Source organism: Abramis brama, assembly GCF_963993115.1.
Source record: "Abramis brama genome assembly, chromosome: 20".
NCBI lineage: Eukaryota > Metazoa > Chordata > Actinopteri > Cypriniformes > Leuciscidae > Abramis > Abramis brama.
Genome location: NC_139982.1, coordinates 15,902,444 through 15,919,224, shown reverse-complemented (window position 1 = coordinate 15,919,224; position 16,781 = coordinate 15,902,444). Strand labels below are relative to the sequence as shown.

The following is a 16,781-nucleotide window of genomic DNA, read 5'->3' as shown; positions in this document are numbered from 1 at the left end:
TGATGCTGGTGGAGAATGCGGGCAAAAGAGTGAAGAATCACCGCCAAACGAGCTCTTTAACCTCTCAATGTTATTTATTCATTTTTTATTTTTTATTTTATTTTTTCCCCTTTCTCTTTTTCTTCTCTTCTATCTCTGGTTCTGCCATAGGTGAGCGCTCCTCCCCTAACATGGAAGAATTTATCAAACGGCGCCAGAGCGAGCAGGAACTCGCAGCGCTGCGTGCCACTCAACACGTTCCACTGCCGGACCCCCGAGCACAAGCCGCCAAGTTGTTACCGAAGATGAGCCCACACGATGATGTAGAGGCATACCTGCAGATGTTTGAAGCCATGGCCACCAATGAAGGTTGGCAGCACGATGACTGGGCACAGGTTTTGGCCCCTCTCCTGACCGGTGAGGCGCCGTGCACATACTTTTCTCTCCCCGCCGCCACCACCAGGCGCTACGACGACGTGAAGCGGGAAATTTTGGCCCGTCTGGGTTTGTCTCCGATATGCGCTGCTCAGTACTTCTTCAATTGGGAATATAAACCCCGTCGGCCAGCCCATGCCCAAACCACTGAACTCACGTGGTTCGCGCAGCACTGGCTGCTGGAGGGGGATTCATCGGCCAGTCAGGTGGCGGAACGCGTTGTCATCGACCGTCTGCTTCGTGCTCTTCCCCATTCACACTGACAGGCTGTCGGGATGAGGAACCCAAGTACCACCCTGGAACTCGTTGAGGCCATCGAGTTGGCAGATGCTGCCCTACAGCGGGAGGCAGGGGAGCGAGCGCCGCCGTTTCCTCGGAGGGTGGTCCTGGAGCAACGCATGCCGAAGGGCACTCAGCGACAAATAGACAGGTCAGTGGCCCCCTCACCGCGAGACGAGCCCATGCCAACGGAGGCCCCCGCACCTCCTGCACGGACCTGGCTGGCTGGCTGCATTGTTCACAGCAATCTACCAATTGGAGCTCCAGAGATGACGTCAGGGTCAACGGGAAGCCGTTTCGGGCCATCCTGGATTCCGGCAGTGCGGTAAGCCTGGTCCAGTCGAACATTCTGTCCGGCAATGGAGTCTACAGCCTTCCTTCCTATAACCTGTCTCCATGGGGTCACCCGACGAGTACCAGCTCCCAGAGTGACCATTTCGGCCGGCCGTGGGGACCCTAGAAGTAGGAGTGATTAAGGATCTTCCGGTTCCCGTGCTGCTCGGGAGAGACTGGCCCGAGTTTGACCACCTACTGGCCACTGCGACGCCGCCTGCCAGCCTTAGAGGGAGCCGCCAAAGACGGAGGCTGACTCGGGTACCTTGCCAGCGCCCTGTCCTTCTGGCCTCGGACAGTGGGAGAGATGGTGAGTCCCCCTCCCAAAATCCTAATCCTTTTTATGATGTGTTCCAACAGGTGACGGAGGGGGGGCTCATTCGCCAAGGAACAATGCGGAGACGACAGGCTGAAGCACTGTTGGACCCAGGTCCGCGTCATTGAGGACAAGGAAGTTCAGCCTGGCCCCCATCCTCTCCCACATTTCATTGTCCAGAATGGCCTACTCTATTGTGTCGCTCAATGAAGAGGGGAGGATAAATCGTTATTAGTCGTGCCGAGCACAAGGACGGAGACCGTACTAAAACTCGCAGATTCACACCCCATGGCAGGACCTCTGGGGGCCGCTAACACCATTCAGCGGATCCGCGACCGCTTCCACTGGCCAGGCCTGGAGGCCGAAGTAAAGCAGTTCTGCCAAGCCTGCCCGACCTGTCAGCTGATGTCGCCCAGGTCGCCTCCCCCCAGTCCGCTGATCCCACTGCCCATAATCAAGGTGCCCTTTGAGCACATCGGGATGGACCTCGTGGGACCGCTGCCTAAGTCTGCCCGGGGACATGAACACATCCTGGTGATTGTCGACTATGCCACCCGGTATCCAGAAGGCGTCCCACTCCGAAAGGCCACCGCCAAAGCCGTCGCCCAGGAGCTCTTCCTGTTCTCCAGCTGAGTCAGCATCCCAACAGAGATCCTGACCGATCAGGGTACCCCTTTTATGTCCCGGCTAATGGCTGACCTTTGCAGGCTACTGCGGGTGAAACAGTTGAGGACGACTGTGTACCATCCCCAGACCGACGGCTTGGTGGAACGATTTAACCAGACCCTAAAGCAGATGCTGAGACGTGTGGTTGCAGAGGACAAGCGCAACTGGGACCTCATGATACCCTACATCCTCTTCGGGATCCGCAAAGTTCCCCAGGCCTCAACTGGTTCCACCACATTCGAGCTCCTCTTCGGCCGGCAACCCCGCGGCCTCCTGGATGTGGCGAAGGAAGCCTGGGAGCAACAGCCTGAAGCCCATCGCTCCGTGGTGGACCACGTGAAACAGATGAGGGAGAAGATCGACCGAGTCATGCCAGTAGTACGGGAGCATATGGTGAAAGCGCAGCAGGCCCAACAGCACCACTACAACCGAGCCACCCAACCACGGGAATTCCAGCCCGGAGACCAAGTAATGGTCCTAGTCCCCAACGCTGCCTGTAAATTCCTGGCCACATGGCAGGGCCCCTATACGGTACTGGAGAGAATTGGTCCGGTTACTTATCGTGTGCGACAGTCGGGAAGAAGGAGAGCCGAACGGCTGTACCACATCAACCTCCTTAAGAAATGGGTCGGGACTAGAGCCCAAAGCCTGACAGCACCCTCCGCTTCTGCAATGACTTCCGTCGCCTCAATGAGGTTTCTGAATTCGATGGATACCCCATGCATAGGTTAGATGAGCTACTGGACCGGTTGGGAAGGGCCCAGTACATCTCAACGCTAGACCTCACCAAGGGCTACTGGCAGGTACCGGACCCTTCCCTTTGGCCTTCAGGGGGCGCCGGCCACGTTCCAAAGAATGATGGACATCTTACTACGACCCCACCAGGCCTACGCCGCCGCATACCTCGATGATGTTGTGATCCACTCCGAGGCATGGGAGGACCACCTGGACCGTCTGCGGAGGGTGCTGTCGGAGCTCCGGAGGGCTGGGCTTACTGCTAAATAGTGCTGAACGATTAATCGCACTTTCCATGTAATCGCACTTAAATCGAGATGGCTTATTTTAAAATCGCAAAGGCTGCGACGATTTTTTTTATTTTTTATGCGCAGCTTGTCATTGATGTACGGCTATGTAAACGCTGCTCCATCTGAAAGCACTGTGAGTTTGAGTCACTTATAACGTGCATTTGAAAAAACAACACGCGTCAAACATCTTTCCAAAACATGAGAAGCCTTTCCGCCCCTCTGAAAGACCTGACTAGGAAGGGACAGCCAGAGAAGGTTCACTGGACGCCAGAAAAGGAGGAAGCATTCAGAAACATTAAGACAGCCCTCACCTCGGAACCGGTACTCCGAGCGCCGGACTTTAGCTGCCCCTTCCTGCTACAGACAGATGCGTCCGGTATCGGACTGGGAGCCGTCCTGTCACAGATCCAGGAAGGTGAGGAGCACCCTGTCTTGTTTATCAGCAGGAAGCTGACCCCAGCCGAGAAAAACTACGCTGCGGTGGAAAAGGAGGCCCTGGCCGTCAAGTGGGCAATCTTAGAGCTGCGATATTACCTCCTCGGCCAGAAATTCACCCTGGTCACGGATCATTCTCACGGGAGTGTGACAAGCACCACAAGGACTCATCAGCGTCGCCCGGGAAACAGATGAGGAGCACCTGCACGCCCTCGTCACAGGCTGATCGGCCCCAGCTGCGGTCCATCAAGCAACAGCCACATCAGCCGCTTGGGCTTTGCCAGAGGGTGAGACACCTCTCCATGAGACAGAACTCTAACGCCTGTTCTCTATCTTTCTCTAGAAAGCAGCGGGTGACCAATCAGCCTCGCAGGAGCACAGCCCAGACTCGCTGCACCACAAGGAATACAACACACCCTTCACTGGAGCACCCACCCTAATCCTTCACTGGGTTTTGTCACTTTGTAAATAAATTCACCCTCTGGGCACTTTGTTTGAGCTATCCTTGTCATGTGATTCTTCACCCCCATGACAATACAAAAGATAATACCACTATCCTGGGGATATTAATGCATTTTCTGTTGATTTGTTTATTGAAATAAGCTGTTTGGAGTGTGATATTGAATATAATAATAAATGTAATATTTACTCACTGTGGACAGAAAATAGCCAAACTCATCATCAGTAATACCAGTGATGAGAGGAACTTTACTGAACTCTTGTTTCCGAATGACCTCCTCTACAGGCTTGGGAAGGAAATGAGAATCCACAGCAACACTGAAGTGCATCATCTCGAACTATGAACACAGTTTCAGTGTATAGTTTGAGTATATATTTCAGTTTATCATAATTGCTTGTCAGTACATTTGGCAGTACACTTCAAACCATATTTCAGTAGTCAATAGAATTATGAAACTGGATATAAAGATGTATTTAAACTATAGCACTCTTTAGTTCGACAAACTGCATTAAATATAAATTTAAACTAATACTTTTTAAAAAATCTAAATGGTAAATAACTTGCAATTAAGTGTCTGAAAACAAATGAATTGTCATAAATGACAAACTTTTTCACAAGTGATCTTTTTGCTTTACACCGAATGATTTCAAAAACATTTTTCTTAAAGGGATAGTTAACCCAAAAATGAAAATTAGCCCATGATTTACTCCCCCTCAAGTCATCCTAGGTGTATAAATAAATAAATAAAAGTAAAATAATTGGTTTGTTGATAGACACACTCTTGTTAATGCTAATGGTGAGGAATTACAGTTGCAACATCTCATAATGTACCTCAAACTGAGTAGCGTATCACTGAGAAATGTCCTGCTCGAGCCATCTTTGAGATGGAGGTTTGGGTTTAATAACTAGTTCTTCCAGTGTTTCATCATCGGACTCGAGCTCGGATTGATATGGTAAAATTGACGTCATTGTTTGTTACTGTCTTTAGTTTAAGGTGTACAATCCCTGAGCTGACGTTCAGTTATTGCAATGGGTGTTTTTGTTTTCGACACAATGCGTATGCATTAGACCAATCACAACAGCTGCCAGGCCAATCAGAGCAGAGCAGCTCACGAAAAGAGGGATTTAGAGAGACTGGTTCATCTGACGAGTCGTTTGAGAATCGTTGAAAAATGTGGTGATGTGCAAATGTATATTATGAGAAAATGAAATAGTTTTTTTACCTTTGATGCATGTAAACCTGTTGTAGGAGACTCCAAAACAACATTAGGAAACTTTAAAATAGCATAATAGGGGCACTTTAATATAACTCAGATTGTATTAGTCTGAAAGAAGAATGTCATATACACCTAGGATGGCTTGAGGGTGAGTAAATCATGGGGTAATTTTCATTTATGGGTGAACTATCCCTTTAATGGCTTATTTTTATGAAAAATTTCACACCTTTTTGGAACATTCCAGAACTTCCTCATCAGACCAGCCCATGATGCAGTCAACGATCTTTGATGAACTGCTACTGTCACAGTTACATGATTTGGCTGCATTCTGCAATGATCATCAACATAAGGACGCAAGAAGACTTTTAAATAACAAAATGATGAAAATATAAGAAGATTATGAAAGGAAATGATACCTGGGCTATCAGCAAAGGATTAGCCATCACTAAACCATGCCAAAAGGCAGTCCCGCTTTCTGCAATGGCTCGATGAAACAGACCAGAAGCCAATGGTGAAAGAATCTTAAAGACATAATGACACAGAAAGTGACTCCATCATTCAATACAAATAATTTTGCAATCATTACAGCTGAATTATTGTTTCTACAGTTACTAAATAAAGATGCACACCAGCATGGATACACTGACTCCTCCAGCAGACTCTCCAAAGATGGTCACTGATCCAGGATCTCCACCGAAACTGTGGATGTTCTCCTGAACCCATTGAAGAGCAGCCACCTGGTCCAGAAGACCATAGTTTCCTGGCGCATGTTCATCTCCTGTGCTGCAAAAAGAAAAGGACATTTTTATCTGAATCTGTGATTAAATACAGAAAAATGTATTCACATAATAGGGCTTAAATCATGTGTACTAGTGTTGCACCAAAATTTGTTTTTTTAATGAAACACTGAAGCCAAAATTAAATGATGAAATTTCGTCAATCATTTTGGCTAATTAAATTTGTCACTGTTTCATGGAGAAATTGTCAATGATTTTGAGTATCACTAACACATACATTGCACAAAAACATAAATCAATTTTAATGCCAAGTTACAAGCATTAATTGCAACAATTTAATGCCATTAAACATTTAATCCACCCTTAAATTTAAATTGTTAGCCCTAAAAGTATTGTTGTGATTTTTTTTATTATTATTTATTTGATTTTAATTACTAATACCTATAACTTTTGTTTCTTTACAAAAAATAACAAAAAATACATTTTTTTGTAGTCAACCTACACATTTAAAAATGACATTATTTAAAAAAATAAATAATTAAAATACATTACGGCTATTGAAATAAAAATAAAAAATCATTAAAAGAATCTATTTGATAATAAAAATTTAATCCAGATTTGATTAATTTATCAATTACAGACTAAATTTTTACCTACTTGTAGTAAAAATCCATTAAATCAAGATTGGCGCCAAAATGGCGGCGCGCGTGAGTGCAGCGGCTCTGAGCTCTCTAGTTCGGTGCTTTTTAGTATGTTTAGTAGGAATTACATGGCAAATGTATGGCGAACTCTGCCAAACACAATGGCCCTCATTTATCAATCTTGCGTAGAAACGGGCGTATATATTGGCGTAAGATTATGCTTACACTCCTCTCATCGCCTGATTTATGAAGCTGTGCATACCTTTGAAATTCTGGTGTACGCAATACCTGCCCTTGATAAATGCCGCGGCTGAAATCGATCGTCATTAGAATAACACGCCTCCTATATATTCAAGTCTCCGCTTCCCCCACGCCCTCATTTTACGCCATGGACACACGGAAGACGGCAAAGAAGAGAAACTTCTTTGAGAAAGAGAAAGCGAAACCAGGGAAGTGGAAAGAAACAAAATTGATTTCTAGATTTTTATTATTAATGACGCTTATTGTTATTTAGAAGAAGAATGTCGTTATTATTATTTGTATTATTATTATTATTATTTAAAAGAAGAAGAATGGCATTTTTATTATTTTGTCAGTCTGAATTATTTTTTTGGTCATTGAAAGCCTTTCATTACTAAACCCAGTCCGTGCATACCTGCCGGGCCTAACCCTGGCCTAACCGTCGTTTCAAAGAATAGTACAACGGCGAGCGCGTCGAGTATAAACGCCTCGTCCGTTTGGGGAGGTGCGCGCGCAGTCTGCGGAGACTCGCGCTGCGGAGCCAGGCGAAAGTATAAACAAGGCTTGAAACGTCAGGTAAAGCGCACAGGCTCGCAACTTAAGGAATACATATGCCTACAATTCAAATGCTTTGGTAAAGTCACACAAATTAAACATTGAAGTCCATGTTGCACAAAAATAAACACTGAAGTTTATAATTACTATGTTTTTGTTTTTTTTACAGTGGGTCATAATATATTATATCTTTTAGTTTGTCAGTGCGTTTTGTGGTGTTAGGAATTGTTTTTTTGCGCATTCCCGCACTCAAAACGTGCGTACACCACCTCCTGAGCTGGCGTAGGATTTGAGCGTGCCGTACGCCAACGTCCATATTGATAAATCTCAAAGTCAACGTGGTTTTGGGTGTACGCCAGGTGTACGCTGGAAATTTGGTGTACGCACTTTTGATAAATGAGGGCCAATGTGTATATAGTCACACTAACCTGATCAGCATCAGCTTACGAAGTAATGTTCCAGTCACGGACTATTTTCAACAAGCAAATAACATCAGCACCTGGCCAAAGAATGCCCTCTCCCAGCTCCAAGACTGCTTTTCAACCACGGAGTGGAGTCTATTTGAGAACCTGGATGTGGAGGAGTATACAGAGTCTGTCCTATCCTACATCACATTCTGTACTGAAAATGTCACCGTCACTAAACGGATCAGGGTCTTCCCAAACGAGAAACCCTGGATGAAAAGTGAAGTGCGGCTCCTTATCAGGGATCGCAACACAGCATTCAGGTCAGGGGATAGGGCACAGTACAGCTCAGCCAGAGCTAACCAACAACTTCAACTTCCTGCTCAGCTACTGTTCGGGTGCTCTTGCTTACTGCTCCGCTCTTTGCTCTATCGCTTTTACATTTTATCTCCTATATTTTAATATTTTATTTCCTTTTATCACCTAATTTTAACTTCAGCAAATCAGCACAGTGCTCATACGACAAAGTTTGTATTTTTACAAAAACGCAAAATTCTTTTACCCGACCAGCTTACATTCCGGGGAAAGGAAAACACAACTGCCTACAAGGAAACGAGAAAATGCCTCTTCTGGTTCAAGAATCTACTTGCTGCACTAACTGCCACAGACTTTTACAAAGGATTGCAGTTCTTGAAACAAAGTTACATACGGGACCACCAAACCAGACGGAGCACACAACAGAGCTTCATCATGGACACCCTCAGCATATAGCCGGTAAGTCCCATGAAACTAGCGCTTCTCGACAGGTAGAGAAACAAGCCGATCAACTTACAAATCGATGGCACAAACAGGGAGCGAGACCCAAAGGCACTCGAGACATCAGATTGTCATGAGCCTCACATATTGCCGCAGTAGCATCCTCTACCCCAGATACAGCTCTGACAAGGATTGCAAACACTGGTCTCCTACCACCACCTATACATCTTGAGAACAGATTTGAAGTACTAATGAATGTAAATGAGGAATCCCCAAATGTGATGAATGTGATCGAACACAGACTGAATGGGCCAGTAGCTAACACTGATGCTAACTGGCGCTCAAGGTCGAGCAGAGAGCGGCACTCAGCTCAGAGCGCAGCCGAGCCCAGGACTCTGATAGTGGGGGACTCCATAATCAGAAACATTAGCAGCAGGGATACAACTACGCGCTGCCTTCCACAAGCAACAACTTCTGATGTAAACAGGGAACTTCAGAACATTCTGATGAAACATAAGACTGCAAATCGACTCATCATTCATGTGGGGAAGAATGATATTCATAAAGAGCAGTCAGAACTCCTTAAGAAGGATTTCAATGAACTTTGTGAAACACTTAAAAGACTGAAAGTTCAAACATTCATCAGTGGACCACTCCCAGCAAGAGGAACAAACAGGTTTTCACCGTTGCTTGGGCTAAATACATGGCTGCAAAAAACCTGCAATATAAAAGGAGTGAACTTCATTGACAATTTCAATCTCTTCTGGAGTCAGAGACAACTGTTTCATCGGGATGGCCATCACCCAAACAAACTTGGTTCAAAGGACAATATCTACTTCTCCCTCAATCATCCTTCTGCAGTGTGTGCCAATCCACTCAATCTGAATGGCACACACACACCTGGACAGAGTATGAATGACCACGGGACTTCACTTCAGCAGCAAAATGGACATGCGGTTGACATATCACACAAGGACAATGATAACACCACTCCGCCACAACAACCTCTGCTCACGGACACAATCTCAGCTGAGCCCTGCCCACAGAGCTCACCACAGACAGACATATCAGAAGTGCTCCAAGATTCAGCACCCGAGGACGACTTCCTGGAAAACAGCCAGGGAAGCCAGGACAGCATATCACAGCCTCCGATAACACCAGAGGAACAGCCCCTTTCACCAGACACTTTTTCCCTCTCTCCAGCATCGCCACTTCTGTGATTCTCACAGAAAATGGAAGAACTGGTGTATGCTGGAACCAAACTATCACATTCTTTAGCTGGAAGCCCCCAGATATTAACCAAAAAACGGCACCTCAACCACCCGCACCAAAGCCTGCGGGCCCAGCTCACCCTCCCCCTCCTCCTGTGAGAGCTCTTCGGCCTCTGCCACAACGCCAGGGCCCACACCCTCCTCAATCTGCTCGAGGTGAACCAAAAACAATTGATACCAGCTCTCAGTGATGTGTTGGGTCCCTGCTATGATAACAGTAACTTTCTCAAATGTTTACAGAACAAGCGGGAAACCAGTGTGCCTGTATCTTTCTCTATTGCTATTCTATTACAAGATAGAAAGTCTAAGGCCTTCAATAGCCGTACAGCAAACCCAACTAATCTGGTGCCTATTACATGTCAAACTAAGATTGATGTGGGGACAAAAAGTAAGACTGTTAAGTTAGCACTTTTAAACATCCGCTCACTTAAAAATAAATCACTTCTAGTCAACTACTTAATAACCACAAACAACCTGGATTTTATGCTTCTAAATGAAACCTGGCTAGAAGACAGCTGTAGTGCAACAGTCCTCAATGAAACAGCCCCTCCTAACTTTACTTTTATAAGTGTCTGCAGAGCTGTTAAGAGAGGTGGGGGTCTAGCTGCTCTTTTTAAAGATATCTATCAATGTAAGCAAATATCATTTGGGACTTACCCATCTTTCGAATATCTGGGTATTGTGTTAAAAGGTGCTCCACGCATTTTACTTATCATTATTTACAGGCCTCCAAAATACTCTCCAGCCTTTGCTGAGGACTTTACAGAACTGTTATTACAATTACCTCAGAGTTTGACTGTTTTGCCATTGCTGGAGATTTTAACATCCACATAGATAGTGCAGAAAACAATATGGCAAAAGAAATCAAAACTGTTTTAAAAACTTTTGATCTGACTCAGCATGTACATGGACCCACACACAATCATGGACACACTCTAGATTTACTTATCAGTAAGGGTCTAAACATTTCATCGATTGTTATTAAGGATGTAGCACTGTCTGATAATTTCTGTATTTTCTTTGATATATTGATCTCTCCTGCCACTGAAGCTAGATCTGTGTCTGTCAAGAAGAGATGCTTAAATGAGAACACTAGTGTACTATTTATGAAGGCTATATCCTTAACACCAAGCATATCTGCTGACTCTGTTGATTCTCTCCTTGAGTCCTTTAACTCAAAAGTTAAAAGTGTAATTGATGATATTGCTCCTGTTAAAGTCAGGAAGAAGAGTGGCAGACAAAAAGCACCTTGGAGAAACTCAACAGCAGTGCAAAATATAAAAAGACAATGCAGAAAAGCAGAGCGCATGTGGCGGAAGACAAAACTTGTAGTCCATTATAACATCTACAAAGACAGCCTTCATGCTTTCAATATGGAACTAGGCAAAGCTAGACAGACTTTCTGCTCAAATATTATAAACAGGAATTTAAACAACACACGCACTCTTTTTGCTACTGTAGAGAGACTGACAAACCCCCCAAGCCAGATTCCCAGTGAAATGCTCTCAGACAGCAAGTGCAGTGAGTTTGCTTCTTTCTTCTCTGAGAAAATCAATAATATAAGAAAGGTGATCAGCACATCCTTGAGTTGCACTGAGGTCAGACAGATCAGACCACCTGAGAAAGTAGTTACTATGTCTGATTTCAAAGAAATTGATGGCAAAATTTTGGATGAAACCGTACAGCACCTTAAAACATCTACTCGACCTCAGTGCTGCATTTGACACTGTCGATCATAACATACTTCTTGACAGGCTGGAAAACTGGGTGGGGCTTTCTTGGATAGTCCTAAAATGGTTCAGGTCATACTTAGATGGGAGAGGTTAATATGTGAGTATAGGAGACCATATGTCTGAGTGGGCATCCATGACATGCGGAGTCCCTCGAGGCTCAATTCTTGCACCACTCCTGTTCAACCTGTATATGCTCCCAATGAGCCAAATAATGAGAAAGAACCAAATTGCTTACCACAGCTATGCAGAAGACACACAGATCTGCTTAGCCCTATCGCCTAACGATTACAGCCCCATTGACTCCCTGTGCCAATGCATTGATGAAGTCAACAGTTGGATGTGTCAAAACTTTCTTCAGTTAAACAAAGACAAAACTGAAGTCATTGCATTTGGAAACAAAGATGAAGTTCTCAAGGTGAACGCATACCTTCACTCTAGGGGTCAAACAACTAAAAATCAAGTCAGGAATCTTGGTGTGACACTAGAGTCAGACCTTAGTTTCAGTAGTCATGTCAAAGCAATAACTAAATCAGCATACTATCATCTGAAAAATATTGCAAGAATTAGATGCTCTGTTTCCAGACAAGACTTAGAGAAACTTGTGCATGCTTTCATCACTAGCAGGGTGGATTATTGTAATGGACTCCTCACTGGCCTTCCCAAAAAGACCATAAGACAGTTGCAGCTCATACAGAACGCTGCCGCCAGGATTCTGAGCAGAACCAGAAAATATGATCATTTCACACCAGTCCTCAGTAGAGTTCTCAACGGGTCGGGTCGGGTCGGGTCGGCCCGACAAACCCAACGGGACCCGCGGGTTCAGGCCAGGTTCGGGTCGAAAATATAATCAAATGACTCGGGTCGGGTCGGACCTCGGGCTTAATCTTTTCCGCTCAGTGAAAAAAAACAAAAAAAAACACATTTATTAATTATCGCTGCTGTTCACCGTAAAGAAAGTCTGGCTGCTGCGTGCAACGTGCATCATGGAAAGGGGCGGGGGCAGACCTGACGCCGCTGCGTGCACGCCTTTAGCCTGGAGAGAAGAAGATGGAGTTGGTGAAAAGTAAACTTGCCGCAGGTGAATTCACCGCCTACTACAGCCTATTTATATATTTAAAGTTTATTGTTTTAGTTGTTTGTATTGTTTGTATTGTTAAAAGGCGTGAACATTAAAGGTTGATTTGAATTCCCGTCTGCTGGTCATGATAATACGTGTATGAGAAAAATAATAATCTGACGCGGTGTCGGGCCGCGGGCCGGGTACGGGCAGATAATTCATGTTGATGTGTCGGGTTACATCGGGTCCGGGCTTTAAAAGCCACAGGCCGGGTCGGGTCGGGTTGTAATTTTCAGGCCCGTTGAGAACTCTAGTCCTCAGGTCTTTACACTGGCTCCCAGTTAGATTTTGGACTGATTTTAAAGGGGAGGTGAAACACTCAGTTTCAGTCAATCTCATGTTAATCTTGAGTACCTATAGAGTAGTATTGCATCCTTCATATCTCCAAAAAGTCTTTAGTTTTATTATATTTATAAAAGAAAGATAGGCTGTACCGAGTCTTTCCGGAAAAAAACCAGCGGCTGGAGGCGTGCCGTGTGGGCGGAGCTAAAGCAGTGCTTACGCGCCGATAGCTAACAACACACAGACATTTGAAGCAGTTTTACTCACCGCCTGCGGTTCCAACGCACGACCGTGAACCTTTATCGTTGGGACTGCTCCATCCTTAAGCATTAGACGATCTGCAAATCCGGCGTCGAACTGGGCTTTGTTTATAAAACAAGCATCGTCGAAATGCAGGGAACAAACAAGAACACTTGCACAACTCCGTTGATGCTCTGGAAAAACAAACTCCATCCATTGGTCCCTTAACGCTGGGTTCTTTGGGAATCTGTGCAGGGTTGTCTTGCCCTGGCAACCAAAAACCCACTTCTTTGGTGACATTGACTTCCCTAAAGCCGAGCACAGCGCTTTGATGGGTGTACTGCTTTCGCTTTCTTGCTCTGGTCTACGGGTGCACGCGCGCCCTTCCGGGAGAAGTGCCCTTACGACCCGTATAAGGAAATTCCGCCCCATCTTACGTCACACAGGCCCATACTCGAAAAAAACTTTCCGAAACTTGTGACAAACTGGAAGGAGTATTTTTGGCACAGAATGTGTAAAATGTAAATGTCTATGTAAAGCACTTTGAGTTGCCATTGTGTATGAAATGTGCTATATAAATAAACTTGCCTTGCCTTGCCTTGCCTAACCTAAGTAAGGGCATTAGGGCTGTTAAGGTAGCATACAAAAGGAAAATAGAGGGATACATCATGGACAACAACCCACGTCAAGTGTGGCAGGGATTACAACACATCTCCAACTACAAGGGCCACAACATCACATCTAACAACCCTGATGCAAAAATGGCAGAGGAATTAAACAGTTTCTTTGCCCGGTTTGAGGTGAATAGTCAATCAGCTCCTCCTCCAGCACTTCGCTATCCCTCCAGGAACATCAGGTGAGGAGAGCACTAAGGGAAGTGAACCCGAGGAAGGCGGCTGTACCCGACGGAGTACCAGGGAAAGTACTCAGGGCCTGTGCAGACCAACTAGAGGGGATTTTCACAGAGATCTTCAACATCTCTCTGACCCAAGCCATCGTCCCATCTTGCTGGAAATCCGCCACCATCATCCCAGTTCCAAAAACATCAGCATGGAAAAGCCTGAACGACTTTAGGCCCATCGCACTAACATCATTGGTAATGAAGTGTTTGGAAAGGCTGGTTGCCCAGCACATCAAGGCCTGTCTCCCACCATCATTCAACCCTCACCAGTTTGCCTATAGGGCAAACCGTTCTACTGAGGATGCCATTGCCATCACCCTCCACGCAACGCTGAGCCACCTCGAACACTCAGGCAGCTATGCAAGACTACTCTTCATAGATTTCAGCTCAGCCTTCAATACTATAACCCCGGACATTCTGATTAAAAAACTCTTGGGCTTACACCTCCCCCTTCCACCTGTGCTTGGATAAAAGACTTCCTCTCCAACAGACTACAACAAGTGAGACTCGGTCACCATCTCTCCTCCCCCCTTACACTCAGCACTGGCACCCCCCAAGGCTGTGTGTTGAGCCCACTCTTGTACACACTCTACACATCTGACTGCTCCCCCTCTCACCCCTCCAACCTCATCATAAAATTAGCAGATGCCACCACGATTTCAGGTGGAGATGAGACAGAGTACAGAGACGAGGTCCAGCAACTGTCAACCTGGTGCTCATCAAATAACCTACTGCTGAACACATTAAAAACCAAAGAAATCATCATAGACTTCAGACGAAACAGCACAGCCCACGCCCCACTCCTCCTGAACGGTGAATGCGTGGAAAGGGTCTCATCTTTCAAATTTCTGGGAGTAAACATTTCTGAACATCTCTCTTGGTCCACAAACACTAAAGCTATAACAAAAAAGGCCCAGCAGCGACTACATTTCCTTCTGGTGTCCTTTTACCGGTCAATTATTGAAAGTGTACTTACTTTTTGCATCACAGCATGGTATGCGGGATGTTCGGTGGCAGACAGGAGGGCTCTGCAGAGGGTCATAGGCTCAGCACAAAAGAACATTGGTTGTCCTCTTCCTTCCCTGGAAGAGCTTGCCAACTCCCGCTGCCTCAACCGGACCAGATCCATTGTTAAAGACATTACACACCCCGCTCACGTCCTGTTCAAACTGCTTCCCTCTGGCAGGCGCTATAGGTCAATGAAAGCTTGCACTGCTAGATTAATAAATAGTTTTTTCCCCTGGGCAATATGTTCACTGAACAAACAATAACCCTGTGAAATATCATATTACCTCTAGAGATGTGTCACGATTCACACAGGGAACAGACGAGATGGTAAGTTTAATGTGTTTATTTAGCAGAATGGATCGGATCCAGAGATGAATGGTGAGTAAACCGAAATTAGATAAACAATGGAAGCTTAGCTGAATGATAATCAAGTCTCTCTTTCTCTTTGCAGATGATGAAGATGAAGGCTCAGAAGATGGATGGTAGACAGGCTGATGAGGATCGTCTCAGGTAGGTTTTCAGGTAAGTCTTGTAGGAAGGGAGTCTGTGTGTCTTGTATTGACGAGACCAGACGAGGAGTGGGAGAGTGCTGAATATATAGGGCTTGTTAACGAGGGAGTGCAGGTGATGATGATGATGGCTGATAGAGTGCAGGTGTGCAGGTGTGCCAAGGAGGATGATGGGAAGTGTAGTGCACACACAGATGAGGAAGAAGACGGTGAATGTGACAAGATGATCTCATTGGCAAACAATCTATTTATATTTTTATTTTGCTGAAACTTGCTGCTATGCTGTAACCTGCTGCTATTTTATACTTGTGTGTGGGAGGGTGTGTGGGAGTGTGTGGGAGGGAGAAAAAGAGAGAGTGCAATGTATGAAAGGGATGGGGGGGTTTGTTTAATATATATTTATAAATTAGTACATTTTATTTTATTAATTATTTATCTTTTAAAAGCACTGATCTGGAGTAGCACCTGTAATTTCGTTGTGTCAATACACTGTATTTATGCAATGACAAATAAAGCTTGAATTGAATTGAAATTGAATTGAATTGATTCCAATCTTCTGCTGTGGGTTTTTAATCCAGTTATATTTGCATCTTATTTTTAAAAGGTTTTTAAAGGAACACGCCAACTTTTTGGGACTTATTCACCGTATCCCGCAGAGTTAGATAAGTCCATACCCTTTTCATCTCTGTGCGTGCCGTAACTCTGTCTGACGCACCCACCGCTAGCCTAGCTTAGCACAAAGACTGGAGATAAACGGCTCCAGCTAGCATACTGCTCCCAATAAGTGACAAAATAATGCCAACATTTTCCTATTTACATGTTGTGATTTGTATAGTCACAGCGTGTACAAATAACAAGGTCACATGAGACACAGCCATCTTCTAACCATATAGAACTATATTCTCAGAAGGCGAAGCACTGCTACTTCTGCGGAGTGATTTACTCCAACTCTGAGCGAACTCTCTACTCCTCACCATGGGGCTTCTCAGGTGCTGCGAGCAAATCACTCCGCCCAAGTAGCAGTGCTTCGCCTTCTGAGAATATAGTTCCCAGTATGTATACGGTTAGAAGATGGCTGTGTCTCATGTGACCTTGTTATTTGTACACGCTGTGACTATACAAATCACAACATGTAAATAGGAAAATGTTTGTTTTATTTTGTCACTTATTGGGAGCAGTATGCTAGCTGGAGCTGTTTACCTCCAGTCTTTGTGCTAAGCTAGGCTAGCGGTGGGTGCGTCA

At 45.2% G+C, this 16,781-nt stretch overlaps 1 protein-coding gene across 1 annotated transcript in view; it reads right to left on the bottom strand.

Annotated features, from left to right (window-relative positions):
• The window catches only part of LOC311070314 (uncharacterized protein), a 61,214-nt gene that overhangs the window by 11,565 nt on the left and 32,868 nt on the right, over window positions 1–16,781 (bottom strand). The window contains exons 17-20 of the mRNA XM_084094094.1: window positions 5,775–5,928; window positions 5,562–5,666; window positions 5,372–5,473; window positions 4,122–4,265 (exon numbers count right to left, since the gene is read on the bottom strand). Of these exons, the coding sequence (XP_083950220.1) occupies window positions 4,122–4,265; window positions 5,372–5,473; window positions 5,562–5,666; window positions 5,775–5,928 (505 nt within the window). The remainder of the gene's footprint in view (window positions 1–4,121; window positions 4,266–5,371; window positions 5,474–5,561; window positions 5,667–5,774; window positions 5,929–16,781) is intronic.